The 17,706-nt window shown below is 41.6% G+C and overlaps 1 protein-coding gene across 2 annotated transcripts in view; it reads left to right on the top strand.

Moving 5' to 3' along the window:
- Window positions 1–17,706, top strand: part of adcy8 (adenylate cyclase 8 (brain)) — a 253,231-nt gene that overhangs the window by 77,781 nt on the left and 157,744 nt on the right. For both annotated transcript variants that reach the window (XM_024419923.2, XM_024419924.2), the window contains exon 2: window positions 17,315–17,464. In XM_024419923.2, the coding sequence (XP_024275691.1) occupies window positions 17,315–17,464 (150 nt within the window). The remainder of the gene's footprint in view (window positions 1–17,314; window positions 17,465–17,706) is intronic.

Below are 17,706 nucleotides of genomic sequence, written 5' to 3'. Positions count from 1 at the left end.
TTGTCCTCTCAAACAACACTGTATTCAAAGTGCCCACTATTATATTTCCATGATTCCAACAGTTTTGCTCTAAATCGCAATTACAATATTTGGTTAAAAATAAGTCCAAGATTATTTGCCCATATCGTGTAGTGTGGAAATTATCAATTGATCACTTGTGTAAAGTACTTAAGTAAAAATACTTTCAAGTACTACTTAAGTTTTTTTTTTGGTATCTTTACTTTACTAGTTTAATTTTTTACAACTTTTACTTCACTACATCCCTAAAGAAAATACCTGTACTTTTTACTCCATACATTTTCACTGACACGTAAAAGTACTCGTTACATTTTGAATGCTTAGCAGGACAGGAAAATGGTCCAATTCACGCACTTGTCAAGAGAACATCCCTGGTCATCTACTACCTCTGATCTGGAGGACTCACTAAACACAAATGCTTTGTTTGTAAATTATGTCTGAGTGTTGGAGTGTGCCCCTGGCTATCCGTAAATAAATAAAAAAACAAGAAAATGGTGACATCTGGTTTGCTTAATATAAGGAATTTGAAATTATTTATGCTTTTACTTTTGATACTTAAGTACATTTTATCAAATACATTTACTTTTTATACTTAAGCATATTTAAAACCAAATACTTTTAGACTTTTTTTCAAGTAGTATTTTACTGGGTGACTTTCACTTGAGTCATTTTCTATTAACCTATCTTCGCTTTTACTCAAGTATGACAATTGGGCAGAAATTACAAAAGTGCTGAAATTTGTTTTGGTTGAAGTTTAATTGAATTGAGAAAGACTCATTGAAGTCACTTAGAATGTATGTGTTGCCACCCTAGGGTCACGCACTACTCATAAAGGAAATGTAGAACTTTTATTATTCAAAAACTAAAAATACCATTAAAAACGTCATACCGTCCATTTAAAAAATAAATACTGTGATACAAATGTTTTGGCCATATCGCCCGGCCCTAGTACTGATCATATTGTATAATCAGTGTTTTGATATGTCACAGCTCTCAGGTGCATGGATTGTCTTGGCAAAGGAGAAATGCTCAATAACAGGGATGTAAACAAATGTGTGCACCAAATCTGAGAAGTTCTGGGATCTATTATTTCAGCTGATGAAACATGGGACTTTCTCTGGGATACCGTATTCTGGGCTCCGAGTCTTGCTGTATCCTGTGGGGAACAAAACTGAGCTCCCTCCGTTATCGCTGGGACTGAGCACGACTATACCGGAGTAACCTCTGTTAAAGCAACATCTTGAAGCAAGAGGGGACAGCAGACTGGGATAGGGAGAGATTGAATATGTCTGTAAACACTCCAGCCAGCTGCACATGCTCTGAGGACGCGGCTAGGGATGCCGCCTGGGCCGGCAGCTTTGGGAGGGTTAACATGCTTAAATGTCTTACTCACGTCAGCCACAGGGAACAAGCCCACAGACCTTGGGAGCGAGCTGCATCGGTGGCAGTGTGTTATCCTCAAAGTGGGGTCGAAGAAGGTTTTTAGCTTGTCCTGGAGCAAGATGTCGGTGTCCGCGACGTTGCTGGTTTTCTCTTTGTAATCCGTGATTGTCTGTAGACCTTGCTACATACGTCTGGTGTCTGAGCCGTTGAATTGCAACTCCACTTTGTCTCTGTACTGACGTTTTGCCTGTTTGATTACCTTACGGAGGGCATAACTGTACTGTTTGTATTCTACCATATTCCCAGGCACCTTGCCGTGGTTAAATGTGGTGGTTCGTGCTTTCAGTTTTGTGCGAATGCTGCCATCTATCAACGATTTTTGGTTTGGGTAGGTTTTAATAGTCACAGAGCGAACAACCTCCCCTATACACTTCCTGATTAACTCAGTCACCGTGTCCGTGTATGTTATTCTCAGTGGCAACCCGGAACATATCCTAGTCCGCATGATCGAAACAAGCTTGAAGCATGGATTCCGATTGTTCAGACCAGCTTGAATAGACTTTAGCACGGGTACTTCCTTTTATAGGAAGGGAGGAGCAGGATGGAGTCGTGATATGATTTGCTGTAGGGAGGAAGGTGGATGGGAGTAACAATGGTAGAGAGTTTTTGAGAGCTACAAACAATGCGTTTATAGAACCAATTTCCTCAAATTTGCTTTGTTAAAATCCCCAGTTACAATAAATGCGGCCTCAGGATATGTGGTTTACTGTTTGCACAAAGCCCAGTGTAGTTCCTTGAGGTCCATCATGGTATATACACGGCTGTGACTATAACCAAACAGAATTCTCTCTTCTTTAAAAAAAAACATTTTAAACTATTTTTAAGCTTTATTTATAGATTTTCAGATATAACAACAAAAACAGTACAACCCCATCCATCCATCCACTCCCTTCCACCCTTCACTCCCTTTCTCCCTCCAAACAAACCCACCCACTAAGACAGCTATAAAAGTAAGTTAAATAGGAAAGAAACAGTAACAATCATTAATAGAAACAAAAGCAATGGGAAAAAATTATATTAAAATTCTCATCAGCACAAATGGCCACTAGAACAGACATGACTGCTTACCAAAATATGCAAGTTTCACTAAGTAAAAGACAGGTTCTCCACTTATTGTATTAATGGGGACCAGGTTTAGTCGAACTTCTGTCCTGACCTATGCACAGTGTACCTAACCTTCTCCAGAGATGACATCACCTCCTTAACCCACTGCATAAAGGAGGGCGGCTTTGCAGACTTCCAGTGAAAGAGGACAAGGTGGTGAGCTAGCAGTAGTTTGCGTGGTAGCTTTCTGGTCTAGGGGAAGTACCCCAAAAATGCCAGTGACCGGGTTGGGGCTAATAGTTGTATTACACTTACAGTATGTGAGAATGCCTCAAAAATGGGGTCCCAGAGGTCACTCAAATATTGGCATGACCAAAACACGTGTCCCACAGTTTCTGGACTCTGGTGGCATCTCAAACACTTGGTGTCAACATTTGGGTATATTTTTGGCAATCTGTCATTTGAGTAATGGGGATGGTGCAAAACCTTAAACTGAATAAGACCATGCCTTATGCTAAATACTTTGTTGCCATATATCATCGGGTAGCTCGCCACCTATGTCTTGTTCCCATGCAGGTTTTGTATTTGCAAAGGAAGGTGGATTAATGTTCTGTATTATGTTGTATATTCTGGAGATTGTGCCCTTCAGATAAGGGTTAAGATCTAAGCACCTCTCGACTGGACACTTAGTAGGCTTGAGTGGAAATGAAGGGAAGTATCTTCAAAAGTGGGTATTGGGAACATTATGGTCAACCCTTAGAGTATCGAATGAGATGAATATGTTATCAATAAATAGGTCACAAAAAAATGCCAGAACTGGAATGCCGTGTCAATCTGTGATGCGGGGAAGAGATGATTAGATGTTAATGGAGAGAAGCCACTTGCTTGTTTATGCCTAAAGTGATATCGGAATTGGGACCAGATTTTAAGGGAGTTCTTAACAATAGAGTTCAAAACATGGGTGTCAAGGTTTATGGGCATTGGGGAGCACAGGAGTGAGACTGGAGAAGTTGGAAGGTTTGACTGTAACTCCATGATGGGCCATCCGTGTTTTGAAATGTAGAAACCCAAAAAAACACATTTAGATAAATTTTCTGACCAGTAGTAGTGTAAAAAGCCTGCCGGCTTAGGTCTCTCTAGATATTAATTAATTAATGTGACCTGCTAATGAAATGGGAAGAGATGGCTACCTTGTGAAATCCTGCTTAGTGCGCTCCAGGAGTTTTTTGACGTTATGTTTAAGCAGAGCCTTAAATGAGCGTGTGATCTTTATCCCCAAATAAGTAAAGACCTGATGCTCTACTTAAATATGAAATTGATATACCCAATTCCTTCTGCTAACTGATTAATGGGGAGGAGCACACCTTTTGTTAACTTATAACCAGAGAATGTCCCAAAACCTTGTAGCATGTCCAAGAGTGATGACTGTCTGCATATAAGGACACCTTGTGAGTTATGTTGCCCCTTAATACTCTCCTCCACCCGCAGGGCGATAGCAAGAGGTTCAATAGCCATATTAAAGGGGATAAATAGCAACCCTGCCTGACCCCCCTTTGGCAAGGGAAGTAGCTGGAGGTAACATTGTTGGTGCAAACAGAATCCACTGGGGAAGAGTACAAAATCTTAATCCAGGAAAGGAATGAGGGACCAAACCAAATCTCTATAGTACTGTAAATAGATATACCCACTCAACCCGGTCAAGGAGAATGCTTTATAAAATTCCATAGGGAAGCCATCATGCCCAGAGTAGCTTCATCATCACTTATTGAGGCATCAATGTTGGTTTGTTCATCTGAATTCAGACCGGGGATGTCCAGTTTGTCTAGAAATGCATGCATACGAGATGTGTCAGGAAGAGCTTCTCCCTTTATGTTTTTCCCATTTTCTTGCATTACAACCTGTAATTTAAACAGATTTAATTTGGATTTCATGTAATGGACATACACAAAATAGTCCAAATTGGTGAACTGAAATCCAAAAAATAAAAATAAATGTACAACTGAAAAGTGGTGGGTGCATATGTATTCACCCCCTTTACCTTTAAGCCACTAAATAAGATCAGGTGCAACCAACTACCTTCAGAAGTCACGTAATTAGTTAACTTTTTATGGCTGCAGGGGCAGTATTGAGTAGCTTGGATGAAAAGGTGCCCATTGTAAACTATTTGGAATTTTCGTCTGCGTTGTCGTGACCGCTCTTTCCTGTGGATTTCTGAACATAACACGACAAACAAACGGTATTTTGGATATAAAAATCATCTTTATGGAACAAAAGGAACATTTGTTGTGTAACTGGGAGTCTCGTGAGTGAAAACATCCGAAGATCATCAAAGGTAAACGATTAATTTGATTGCTTTTCTGATTTGTGACCAAGCTTCCTGATGCTAAGTGTACTTAATGTTTTGTCGTGCAATCGATAAACTTACACAAACGCTTGGATTGCTTTCGCCGTAAAGCATAATTTCAAAATCTGACACGACAGGTGGATTAACAAAAGGTTAAACTGTGTTTTCCTATATTGCACTTGTAGTAATATTTATTGAATGTAGCGCTATGCTATTCAGCGGTTGTTAATGACACTTATCCAGATAGGGGGATTGCAGCCATAACAAGTTAAATAAAGTCCACCTGTGTGCAATATAAGTGTCACATGATCTGTCACATGATCTCAGTATATATACACCTGTTCTGAATGTCCCCAGAGTCTGCCACACCAGTAAGCAAGGGGGACCACCAAGCAAGCGGCTTCATGAAGACCAAGGAGCTCTCCAAACAGGTCAGGGACAAGGTTGTGGAGAAGTACAGATCAGGGTTTGGTTATACAAAAAAAAATCTGAAACCTTGAACATCCCACGGAGCACCATTAAATCCATGATTGAAAATGGAAAGAATATGGCACCACAACAAACCTGCCAAGAGAGGGCCGCCCACCAAAACCCACGGATCAGGCAAGGAGAGCATTAATCAAAGAGGCAACAAAGAGACCAAAGATAAACCTGAAGAAGCTGCAAAGCTCACAGCGGAGATTGGAGTAGGTCTGGAGACTGGCTAGGCCACTCCAGGACCTTGAGATGCTTCTTACGGAGCCACTCCTTAGTTGCCCTGGCTGTGTGTTTCGGGTCGTTGTCATGCTGGAAGACCCAGCCACGACCCATCTTCAATGCTCTTACTGAGGGAAGGAGGTTGTTGGCCAAGATCTCGCGATACATGGCCCCATCCATCCTCCCCTCAATACGGTGCAGTCGTCCTGTCCCCTTTGAAGAAAAGCATCCCCAAAGAATGATGTTTCCACCTCCATGCTTCACGGTTGGGATGGTGTTCTTGGGGTTGTAGTCATCCTTCTTCTTTCTCCAAACACGGCGACTGGAGTTTAGACCAAAAAGCTATATTTTTGTCTCATCAGACCAGATGACCTTCTCCCATTCCTCCTCTGGATCATCCAGGTGGTCATTGGCAAACTTAGGACGGGCCTGGACATGCGCTGGCTTGAGCAGGGGGACCTTGCGTGCGCTGCAGGATTTTAATCCATTTAATCCTCTATAGGAGAAAGCCCTGCCTCCAGCTGTTTACTTAGAAATTCTAAGGACAATTAGGAGGCCTGAGTCTTGTGACCGTAGCGTACGTGTAGGTATGTACGGCAGGACCAAATCAGAGAGATAGGTAGGAGCAAGCCCATGTAATGCTCTGTAGGTTAGCAGTAAAACCTTGACAGGAAGCCAGTGTAGGGAGGCTAGCACTGGAGTAAAATGATCAACATTTTGGGTTCTAGTCAGGATTCTAGCAGCCGTATTTAGCACTAACTGAAGTTTATTTAGTGCTTTATCCAGGTAGCCGGAAAGTAGAGCATTGCAGTAGTCTAACCTAGAAGTGACAAAAGCATGGATTAATTGTTCTGCATCATTTTTGGACAGAAAGTTTCTGATTTTTGCAATGTTACGTAGATGGAAAAAACCTGTCCTTGAAATTGTCTTCAAAAGAGAGATCAGGTTCCAGAGTAACGCCGAGGTCCTTCACAGTTTTATTTTAGGCGACTCTACAACCATTAAGATTGTCAGATTCAACAGAAGATCTTTTTGTTTCTTGGGACCTAGAACAAGCATCTCTGTTTTGTCCGAGTTTAAAAGTAGAAAGTTTGCAGCCATCCACTTCCTTATGTCTGAAACGCATGCTTCTAGCGAGGGCAATTTTGGGGCTTCACCATGTTTCATTGAAATGTACAGCTGTGTGTCATCCGCATAGCAGTGAAAGTTAACATTATGTTTTCGAATGACATCCCCAAGAGGTAAAATATATAGTGAAAACAATAGTGGTCCTAAAACGGAACCTTGAGGAACACCAAAATGTACAGTTAATTTGTCAGAGGACAAACCATTCACAGAGACAAACTGATATCTTTCCAACAGATAAGATCTAAACCAAGCCAGAACTTGTCCATGTAGACCAATTTGGGTTTCCAATCTCTCCAAAAGAATGTGGTGATCGATGGTATCAAAAGCAGCACTAAGGTCTAGGAGCACGAGGACAGATGCAGAGCCTCGGTCTGATGCCATTAAAAGGTATAGGACTTGTTTTACTGTGGATATAGATACATTTGTACCGGTTTCCTCCAGCACCTTCACAAGGTCCTTTGCTGATGTTCTGGGATTGATTTGCACTATTTACATCCTTCTCCTGAAGGTAGTATAATTTAACCACTATGTGTCTGGGCAGCTCCCCATTCTTCGGTGCGGACTGTATGCTTCTTTGTGCACGATCAAGGGTGGGGGCATGATCGAGGCCTAGAATTTCCTGTGGCAGTTTGGCTATGGACAGGGTTGACCGGATTCCGCCTACGGTCTCGAGTCCCTCTCTCACGTCAAAAATGTGACCGTTCCCCCGGGGCTGTCTGTTCTAGAGGTCCTCAACCTTGGTAGTGAGTTTGACGACATCTGATGACAGCCAGGTGACTTGCTCGTCCAGTGTCACCACTTTGTCAGAGTAATACTTGCGTTTTCACATGTTGCTGCTCACCAGCGCCCTCAAACAGAATTCTCTTGAGAGTTAAAACGGCTGGCATTGGATTGTGAGGCATTCTAGGTTGGGTGAACAAAAGGACTTGAGTTCCTGTAAGTTATCACAATCACACCATGAGTAATTAATCATGAAACATACACCACTGCCTTTCTTCTTCCCGGGGAGTTCTTTATCCCTAAATGAGAACCCAGCTGGCTGTGTGGATGGGGACAGTATATCCGGAGAGAGCCATGATTCCGTGAAGCAGAGTATCCAGAGTATCCAGTATTCCAGATGTCTCTGGAAGGCGATCCTCGCCCTGAGCTCGTCTACTTTATTGTCCAGTAACCGAACATTAGTGAGTAATATACTCGGAAGCGGTGGATGGTGTGCATGCCTCCTGAGTCGGACTAGAAGTCCACTCGAATACCTGTTCTCCGTATCCAATTCAGGACATTGGTATTTCTGGTTGAGTTACCGCCAATTTGTATCCAAACATTATTTCTGGCTGTATGTAACAACGGCAAAATATTCTGGGCTAATAATATAAGAAATACGACAGAAAAACAAAGTTCTTCAAGGTTGCTTAAGATCTAGAAGCAGAGTTGCCATGTCTGTCTGAAGGGCATGTATGTGGTAGGCCTATCTGGCTTACAGTGCATTCGGAAAGTATTCAGACCAATTCACTTTTTCCACATTTTGTAACACTACAGCCTTATTTAAAAATGCATTAAGTTATTTTGTTTCCTCAATCTACACACAATATCCCATAATGACAAAGCAAAAACAACTTTTCAGAAATGTTAGCAAAAAATAAAAAAGTAAAACAATCAAATATATTTTTACATAACTATTCAGACCCTTGCATAAGGGAGATGAAAGATCCCAGAAATGTTCCCAAGAGCTTATTTCTCTCAAATTTTCAGCACACATTTGTTTACATTCCTGTTAGTGAGTGTTTCTCCCTTGTCAAGCTAATCCATCCACCTGGCAGTCGTGGCATATCAAGAAGCTGATTAAACAGCATGATCATTACACAGGTGCAACTTGTGTGAGAGACAGTCAAAGGCCACTCTAAAATGTGCAGTTGTCACAGAACGCAATGCCACAGATGTCTCAAGTTTTGAGGGAGTGTGCAATTGGCATGATGACTGCAGGAATATCCTCCAGAGCTCTTCCCAGAGAATTTCATGTTCTCTTTTGTACCATAAGCCGCCTCCAATGTCGTTTTTGGCAGTACCTACCACCGGCCTCATAACCACAGACCACACCAGCCCAGGACCTCCACATCTGGCTTCTTCACCTGTGGGCTCGTCTGAGACCAGCCACCCGGACAGCTGATGAAACTGTGGGTTTTGCACTACCTAATATTTTCTGCATAGACCGTCTCAGTGAAGCTCATCTGCCTGCTCGTCCTCACCAGGGTCTTTACCTAACTGCAGTTTGGCATCGTAACTGACTTCAGTGGACAAATGCTCACCTTCGATGGCCACTGGCACACTGGAGAAGTGTGCTCTTCATATCCCGGTTTCAACTGTACCGGGCAGATGGCAGACGTTGGTGGTGGGGGATTATGGTATGTTTTATTTTAACTTTTATTTAACTAGGCAAGTCAGTTAAGATCAAATTCTTATTTACAATGACGGCCTACCCCGGCCAAACCCGGACATTGCTGTGCCAATTGTGTGCCGCCTTATGGGACTCCCAATCACGTCTGGATGTGATACAGCCTGGAATCAAACCAGGGACTGTAGTGACACCTCTTGCACTGAGATGCAGTGCCTTAGACCACTGCAGGCATAAGCTACGGGCAACAAACACAATTGTATTTTATAAATGGCAAATAGAGTACACAGAGATACTGTGACGAGATCCTGAGGCCCATTGACATGCCATTCATCCGCCGCCATTGCCTCATGTTTCAGCTTGATAATGCACGGCCCCATGTCTCAAGGATCTGTACACATTTCCTGGAAGCTGAAAATGCCCCAGTTCTTCCATGGCCTGTATAATCATCAGAAATGTCCCTCAATGAGCATGTTTGGGGTGCTCTGGATCGATGTGTACAACAGCGTGTTCCAGTTCCCGGCAATATCCAGCAACTTTGCGCAGCCATTGAAGAGTGGGGCAACGCTCCACAGGTCACAATCAACAGCCTGATCAACTATGTTTATTTATTTTTTTATTTTTTTTATTTTTAATTTTACCTTTATTTAACCTGTTGTGACGAGCAGTCCCGTATCCGGGATCCTATTTATAGCCTCAAGCTCATTACCATAACGCAACGTTAACTATTCATGAAAATCGCAAATGAAATTAAATGAATATATTTGCTCTCAAGCTTAGCCTTTTGTTAACAACACTGTCATCTCAGATTTTCAAAATATGCTTTTGAACCATAGCTAAACAAGCATTTGTGTAAGAGTATTGATAGCCTAGCATAGCATTAAGCCTAGCATTCAGCATGCAACATTTTCACAAAAACAAGAAAAGCATTCAAATAAAATCATTTACCTTTGAAGAACTTCAGATGTTTTCAATGAGGAGACTCTCAGTTAGATAGCAAATGTTCAGTTTTTCCAAAAATATTATTTGTGTAGGACAAATCGCTCCGTTTTGTTCATCATGTTTGGCTACGAAAAAAACCTGTATCCAGGAGTGTAATTATCGCCGCAAGCTCATTAGCATAACGCAACGTTAACTATTCATGAAAATCGCAAATGAAATGAAATAAATATATTAGCTCTCAAGCTTAGCCTTTTGTTAACAACACTGTCATCTCAGATTTTCAAAATATGCTTTTGAACCATAGCTAAACAAGCATTTGTGTAAGAGTATTGATAGCCTAGCATAGCATTAAGCCTAGCATTCAGCATGCAACATTTTCACAAAAACAAGAAAAGCATTCAAATAAAATCATTTACCTTTGAAGAACTTCAGATGTTTTCAATGAGGAGACTCTCAGTTAGATAGCAAATGTTCAGTTTTTCCAAAAAGATTATTTGTGTAGGACAAATCGCTCCGTTTTGTTCATCAGGTTTGGGTAAGAAAAAACCCGAAAATTAAGTCATTACAACGCAAACTTTTTTCCAAATTAACTCCATAATATCGACAGAAACATGGCAAACGTTGTTTAGAATCAATCCTCAAGGTGTTTTTCACATAGCTATCGATGATAAATCATTCGTGGCAGTTTGGTTTCTCCTCTGAAGAAAATGGAACGCGCATGGACCTGGAGATTACGCAATAATTTTGACAGAGGACACCGGGTGGACACCTGGTAAATGTAGTCTCTTATGGTCAATCTTCCAATAATATGCCTACAAATACGTCACAATGCTGCAGACACCTTGGGGAAACAACAGAAAGTGCAGGCTCATTCCTGGCGCAATCACAGCCATATAAGGAGACATTGGAACACAGGGCATTCAAAATCTGGACCATTTCCTGTATATGAAATTTCATCTTGGTTTCGCCTGTAGCATTAGTTCTGGGCCACTCACAGATAATATCTTTGCAGTTTTGGAAACGTCAGAGTTTTTTCTTTCCAAAGCTGTCAATTACATGCATTTCGTGACAAAATGTCTTGTTTAAAACGGTAAATTTTTGTTATCCAAAAATTAAGAGCGCCCCCTATCTCAAAGAAGTTAACCAGGCAAGTCAGTTAAGAACAAATTCTTATTTTCAATGATGGCCTAGGAACAGTGGGTTTACTGCCTGTTCAGGGGCAGAATGACAGATTTGTACCTTGTCAGCTCGGGGGTTTGAACTTGCAACCTTGCGGTTACTAGTACAATGCTCTAACCACTAGGCTACCCTAGTGAAGGGAATGTGTTGCACTGCATTAGCCAAATGGTGGCCACATCAGATACTGACTGGTTTTCTGAACCACGCCCTTACCTGGCTTTAAAGGTATATGTGCCTAATGAATGTATTTCATTTAACTGATTTGAACTGTAACTCTGTAAACTCTTTTTAAATGTTGCATTCATATTTTTCTTCAGTGTAGCATGGCATTCTATTTGTCTATTTCTAAGGATTTGGCTGTCTAACCAGACATTGACATGCACAGCTCTCTGGGTGAGGTTCTGACTTCAAGTCTCCAGTGGTTGTTGAAGTCCCTTCCATCTATGTAATGTATTACAGGTTATGGACACGTGAAGTCAGGTGGCAGGAGGGGTGGAGTGCATGACAATCCATCCTGGATATGACAGAGTTTGCCTCAACCCATGGGTCCAGCAGGCAGATGTGTAACTACAGGCAGATGTGAGATGCATGAGGATGGCACTATTCTCATACCACACTGTAGTATGACCAATTCAAAGCTTCCTCCAGGAGGAAGCTTTGCATCGGTGAGTAGCCTACAGAGTAATCTAATACTAGTGCAATTGTTGAATTTGAACAAAGTGTTTTGATAACTTTCAAGTGTAACAATTCCATGTAGAATAAACCATTCTTTACATTGTGCTAATAATAAAATAATAATACATGTATTTTATATCACCATTTTCATTACAAGTAGGACCTCAAAGTCCCTTTTAAAAACAAAATTAACATAAAATGATTTAACAAAACAAATGTAGGTATCTGGTAGTTCTTGGGCGAAGGTCTTCCACAGCTTTAGATGCTAGGTAGTATCATGAGAGGAGGGAGCATTGATGATACAGCCACAGAGAGAAGTAGAGACATCTGACACACAGGCCCTGGATAACAATGTGCACACTTTAATCTTCTTTTGTCATTCACAGCCGTTACATATACTGTCCTTATCAGCATTTTGTTGAGTGGTGCTGGAACTACCTTGCCAAACATGTCAGTCATCATACCTTGCCTGTACAATCTGGTCTCCGTGCATTTCGTATTAATATGTGGATGGCCAGCAACCATTCCGTATGATGTTACGAATTACATGTTAGGAATTAGCAAACACACAATATTTTACAAATTTGCAAAACGTACACAGATTTAATGGATTTTCTAAATGTACAATATGTTACGAATTTGCAAAGAGTATGATACGAATTCTAGCTAGGTGGCTAACATTAGCTAGCTCGCTAACGTTAGCGAGGGTTAGGGGTTAAGTTTAGGAATTAGGTTAAAGCATTAAGGTTAGGGGAAGGATTAGCTAAAAGGTTTAAGGTTAGGGTTAGCTAACATGCTAAGTAGTTACAAAGTAGCTAAAAAAAGTAAGCAGTTGAAAAGTTGCAAAAGTTGTCCTTGATGAGATTTTAACTTGCAACCTTTGGGTTGCTATACATTTGTGTTAAACGACCACCAATCCACCCTGGCCAACCAACCTTTTTTTCATTTTTTGTAACTATTTCAAGCCGTAAAATGAGATAAAAACATAATAATACACCTTATGGAACAGCGGGGACTGTGAAGCAACACGAACATTGGCACAGACACATGCACACACACATGGATTTTGTGTTGTAGACATGTGGTAGTAGAGTAGGGGCCTGGGGGCACACACTTAATGTGTTGTGAATGTATTTTATTGTTTTTAAATTGTATAACTGCTTTTATTTAGCTGGATCCCAGGAAGAATAGCTGCTGCCTTGGCAGGAACTAATGGAGATCCATAATAAATAGAAATCTATGTTACCTAACCACACCAAACGTAACATATACTAAATGGAGTGTCTTGGTTTTACGTACAGAATAGAACATTAGGCTATATTCAGAATACAACACTATCAACAAGGCAGGACCTACAGGCTCTAGTTTTGTCACACGTGGACTAATAACGTAAAATGAGCAAGAAAAAGACCATTCTTGAACATGGGGTGAGACATTGTTAGTAATTTGTAAATAAAGCCAGTTTGTTTTTTAGAATTATTTATTTCTGTTTTTAGAGGAAGAGAAACCAAAAATCTACAGTCATCTCATGGGTCTCCCAGTCGAGGTCAGCACAGGTATGCAACCAGCATCTGTCGCAACACAGCTTGCACTGATATGCAGTGTCTAAGACCATTGCACCACTCAGGCGCTGTATAATGTGACCGGTCAGGAGTGGCTACACTACTACAGTAAGAGCAAAATAACCCTAACTCCCCCTTGCGCTGGTCTGGAGCAATGAAGTGGTGACGTAGGGTACTGTACTAAACCACAAATTACATCTAAGTCCCGTGGTGTAAGCTTGCAATTTTTAAAGGAGGAACCACTGTAGCTAGCCAACTACAGCTAAGTTACAGTCACGTCACACAACAGTAGCTGCATTTGCATTTGTTTAAGCTGTTTTCCAGTGACATTAATTTGCAACATCCATAACAATGAGCTAATGAGGCGCGATTTCACCTGGCATAGAAAATGTGTTCTCTCATCAGGACACTGTTGTTCAGAGGAGCCAGCCAACAACACAGCTAACACAATCACGTTAAACTGAAGTTGGAAAGCCTGACAAGGTTCAACACATCTCTGCTGTTGAAAACTAAATGTTATTTTAAAATAAATGTGAGATAATGTTTAGATGCTTTTTATAGTGGAGATCAAGTTTATAAATTGCCTGGCTGACAGTAGATTGCGCAGTCTGATGGAACAGAGTAAATAGGAATTTTAACATCATCGATTTAGCCGGTGGTAACTTGTGGAATAGACACCGGCTGGAATGCGATTTTAATGAAATCAGCATTCAAGATTAGAACCACCCATTGTATATGTAGTAACAGTGACTGGTATAATTCACCTCTGTGTCTCAGTGTAACGTTCTCTTCCAACTCACACTCTCAAACATGTAGATCCCCTGAACGCAGTTCACTATCCAGCCCACTTTCCTGCTCACACTCTCTAAAACATAGATCCCCTGAACGCAGCTCACTCTCCAGATCCCAATCACCTGAATTCTGATCACCTGTTCACACACCTATATGTCATCATCACACACTATTTAGTTCAGTTCTTTGCACCCCATCACTGTGAGGTATTGCTTGTTATGTGACACACTTCTAGTCGGAGCAGTGGTTGTCCCGTAATGTTTTTAATGTAAAAAGTTTTTGTTGTACTGTATGTGTGTTTATAGTTATGTTTAATGTTGTGTTAGTGTATATAAGTTGTTTTGTCTGAAACGTTGTTCCCCCTGCTACTATTCGACCAGGTCTGTCTTGGTAAATAGATATTATCTCAATGAGAAAAGCCTGTATAAATAAAGGTAAATTAAAAAAAAAATGTCATCCTCCCTTGTATGATTGTTTTGGCCTGCCTCACTAACAACGCCTTTTGCCTATTCCCTGCCTGTACTTTAGCCTATTGGATTTCCTGTTATCAACCTATTGCCTGATCTCCCGGATGACGTTACTAGCCTTTTCTCTGGACCCCCTGTGTATGACCTTCTGCCTGCCCCTGGACCCAGCTACCTGCTTCCCCCTGTGGTCCTTTACCAACAAACACCTGCTGCACCCTGCGCTTGAAACCAGCTCTCTGTCTCCCCTCGTGTTCATTAAACTCAGGAGAGTTTCCCGGACCATGTCTGCAGCATGGATGCCGCTGTGTTCTAGTAAAGGAGGTCCGACCTGATTCCCAATGTTAAAATATGGTTCTGGAGGGGGGTTTTAAAATGTTCACCGCCAGGGAAAATATTTTTCCCTTGCCGAGTTTAAAATAGCCAAGTAAATGGTATACATTAATATTGTGTGCTGTTAATGCTAAAATAATGCTTTGAATTTAAAAACCGGATCAGTATATTGAAACGTTATATCATTATTGTTTGTATTTCAAATTGATGTTTGGCATTCTCTTGGAACAGGGAATTGAACTGGCCACTCCCGTTATAGTCTCGCTGTGACGTCCGTTCCTGTCAGCTGATTTGTGGTTTATGTACGTTCTCTTCGTGCACTTTAGACCACAGGTATTTTTTAAGTTGAGTCTTTATTGGTCAGTCTGTTTTTTCATTACAGTTAATTTATCAATTTTGTCTATTTTAAAGCACTTTGATTTATTATTTGTCATAATAAGCATTTAGCAAATTTGAGGAATAGGTTCACTTGTAAATGTCCCAGCCTGGTAAATGGTTGAGTGTACCCCAGGTGACCTCAGTCACGCAATTGTCCTCAATTAACAGTGTGTAAAACAAGTACCATCCCAAACTCAGCACCATAAACACTCCTGGCCACACTACAATACACATTATTTGGAATCACAATAGGCCTACTGTAACATCAAACTGATAAAACCCCAACGACACAGTGTAAATCACAAGGAAAACAAATGAAATACCCTATGGTAAAAGTTGTCAGTCAGTTCAGTCTGTCACTAAAACTCCAGTTGAGAAAAACAGCAGAGAACAACGGAGACTTGGCTTTGAATGGTAATCCTATGAATTGTTATTGGATCCGGTCATAGCATGCCAAGTCCGGAGTAACTTTTTGGGGCTGTATCATCATGTCCAAGGGTCCGCGGAGGGGATGACTCAGTTTGAGCTCTCCAGTGGACTCTTGCACAGCAAGAACTCAGAACTCGTGAAGGTGCTTGTCCCAGTGTTTGTGCTGGGTCCCTACAACCATCGTCTTCAAGGTTCGATGTACCCACTCTTTGAGGTTGGTCTGTGGGTGATAGTCCGTGGTCAACTTCTGTTTCAGGAATTGGAAACCTTGGTCAGACAGGATGTAATTAGGCACTCCCCAGTGTGTCTGGATCTCTTTCGTGAGGATGTTAGAGATTGTCCTTGCTGTGGCCCGGCGAAGGACAAATAGCTCCACAACAAAAACAAGCACGTACACATTCAGATTCGAGCTTCTAGGAATTGGACCCATCAAATATACTCCTTAACATTTACAAAGGTAGGGTTAACACTGTTTGCTGCAACTTGTCGGCAGACTTCTGTTTTGTACATTTGACAAACCTGACAGTTTCGGGTGTGTGACTTTATATCCAGGCTCTGATTTGGCCAGTACAATAGTGTTTGCAACCACTTGTAGGTTTTGAACTTGCCGGAATGACCAGCTAACGGGTCTTCATGGAAATGTTGTAGCATGTTCTACATCTTCCAGGATGGTCTGGTACAGAGCCTGTACTTCTGGATCATCCTTTTGGGCCTTCCACATGGCCTCATCAGAGATGGGGAAGTCAGTTTTGGGTGAGCTCTGTCAATCTGGACACCACTGAAGTACATTAAATCTATTCCCAACATGACAGGAAAAGCAAGGGTCTTGGAAGGCAGATTAACAGAAGGAATCCTATAGGAGTGGTTAAACAGGCGGCACTCAACTTCACTCCATCCGTGTGGTCATTTAGCCTCATCATCAGCCAGATACAATGGACCTTCTGTCCAAGGCTTCATGTTGTCTTGTGGACCGTTCTCACCTCCTTCCATAGCTTCTCATTGATGACCCGGTGTCCATGATGGCTCTTCCTGTCCAAGGGCCTATGGTCAGGGGTAACACCAACTGGTGTGGTACTCCCACATTAACTAGGCAAGGTAGTTAAGAACAAATTCTTATTTTACTACCCCAGCCAAACCTTCCCCTAACCTATGACTCCCGATCACAGCCGGATGTGATACAGCCCAGGATCAAACCAGGGTCTGTAGTGATGCCTCTAGCATTTAGATGCAATGCCTAAGACTGCTGCGCCACTCGGGACCCCGTACGCACATATACTGCAGCAATGGTGCCTTCTTCAGTGTTGGAAGTAAATGCTCATATGCTCCAACAAATACCTTTATTGGTTAAAAACATGTTGATCGCACGTAGATCAACATCAGAAGCCTGTATTGACAACCAACAATGAGTGTGATTTTTATAACCCATGAAAAGTGATGTGTGTTACAACTAATAAGCCTGTTGAGCCATGTTCAATGTTCTTCTCTATGTCTCCCTCAGGTGGTGGCCCAGGCAGTGTTGTTCATGTGTATGAACACGGCTGGGATCTTTATCAGCTACCTGTCGGACCGCGCCCAGCGCCAGGCCTTCCTGGAGACCAGGAGGTGCATCGAGGCCAGGCTCCGTCTGGAGACAGAGAACCAGAGACAGGTAAGACCATTGGTCTTGGTCCGCCGAAAAGATTATGTATGTAACAAGTGACTGAAAGTAAACAGTCACTGTAAGAGTCTTAGAAGAAAAGGTGCTATCTAGAACCTTAAAAGGTTCTTTGGCTGTCCCCATAGGAGAAACTTTTGAAGAAACCTTTTTGGTTCCAGGTAGAAACCTTTTGGGTTAACCTATCTCCAGGAGTGAGAAGTATACTTCTTTTGTCTTTATCTGTTGTCGTCTAG

Source organism: Oncorhynchus tshawytscha, linkage group LG10 (assembly GCF_018296145.1).
Source record: "Oncorhynchus tshawytscha isolate Ot180627B linkage group LG10, Otsh_v2.0, whole genome shotgun sequence".
In the NCBI taxonomy this organism is placed as follows: Eukaryota; Metazoa; Chordata; class Actinopteri; order Salmoniformes; family Salmonidae; genus Oncorhynchus; species Oncorhynchus tshawytscha.
The sequence above is the reverse complement of the archived record's forward strand: the minus strand, read 5'-3'. Positions and strand labels throughout refer to the sequence as shown.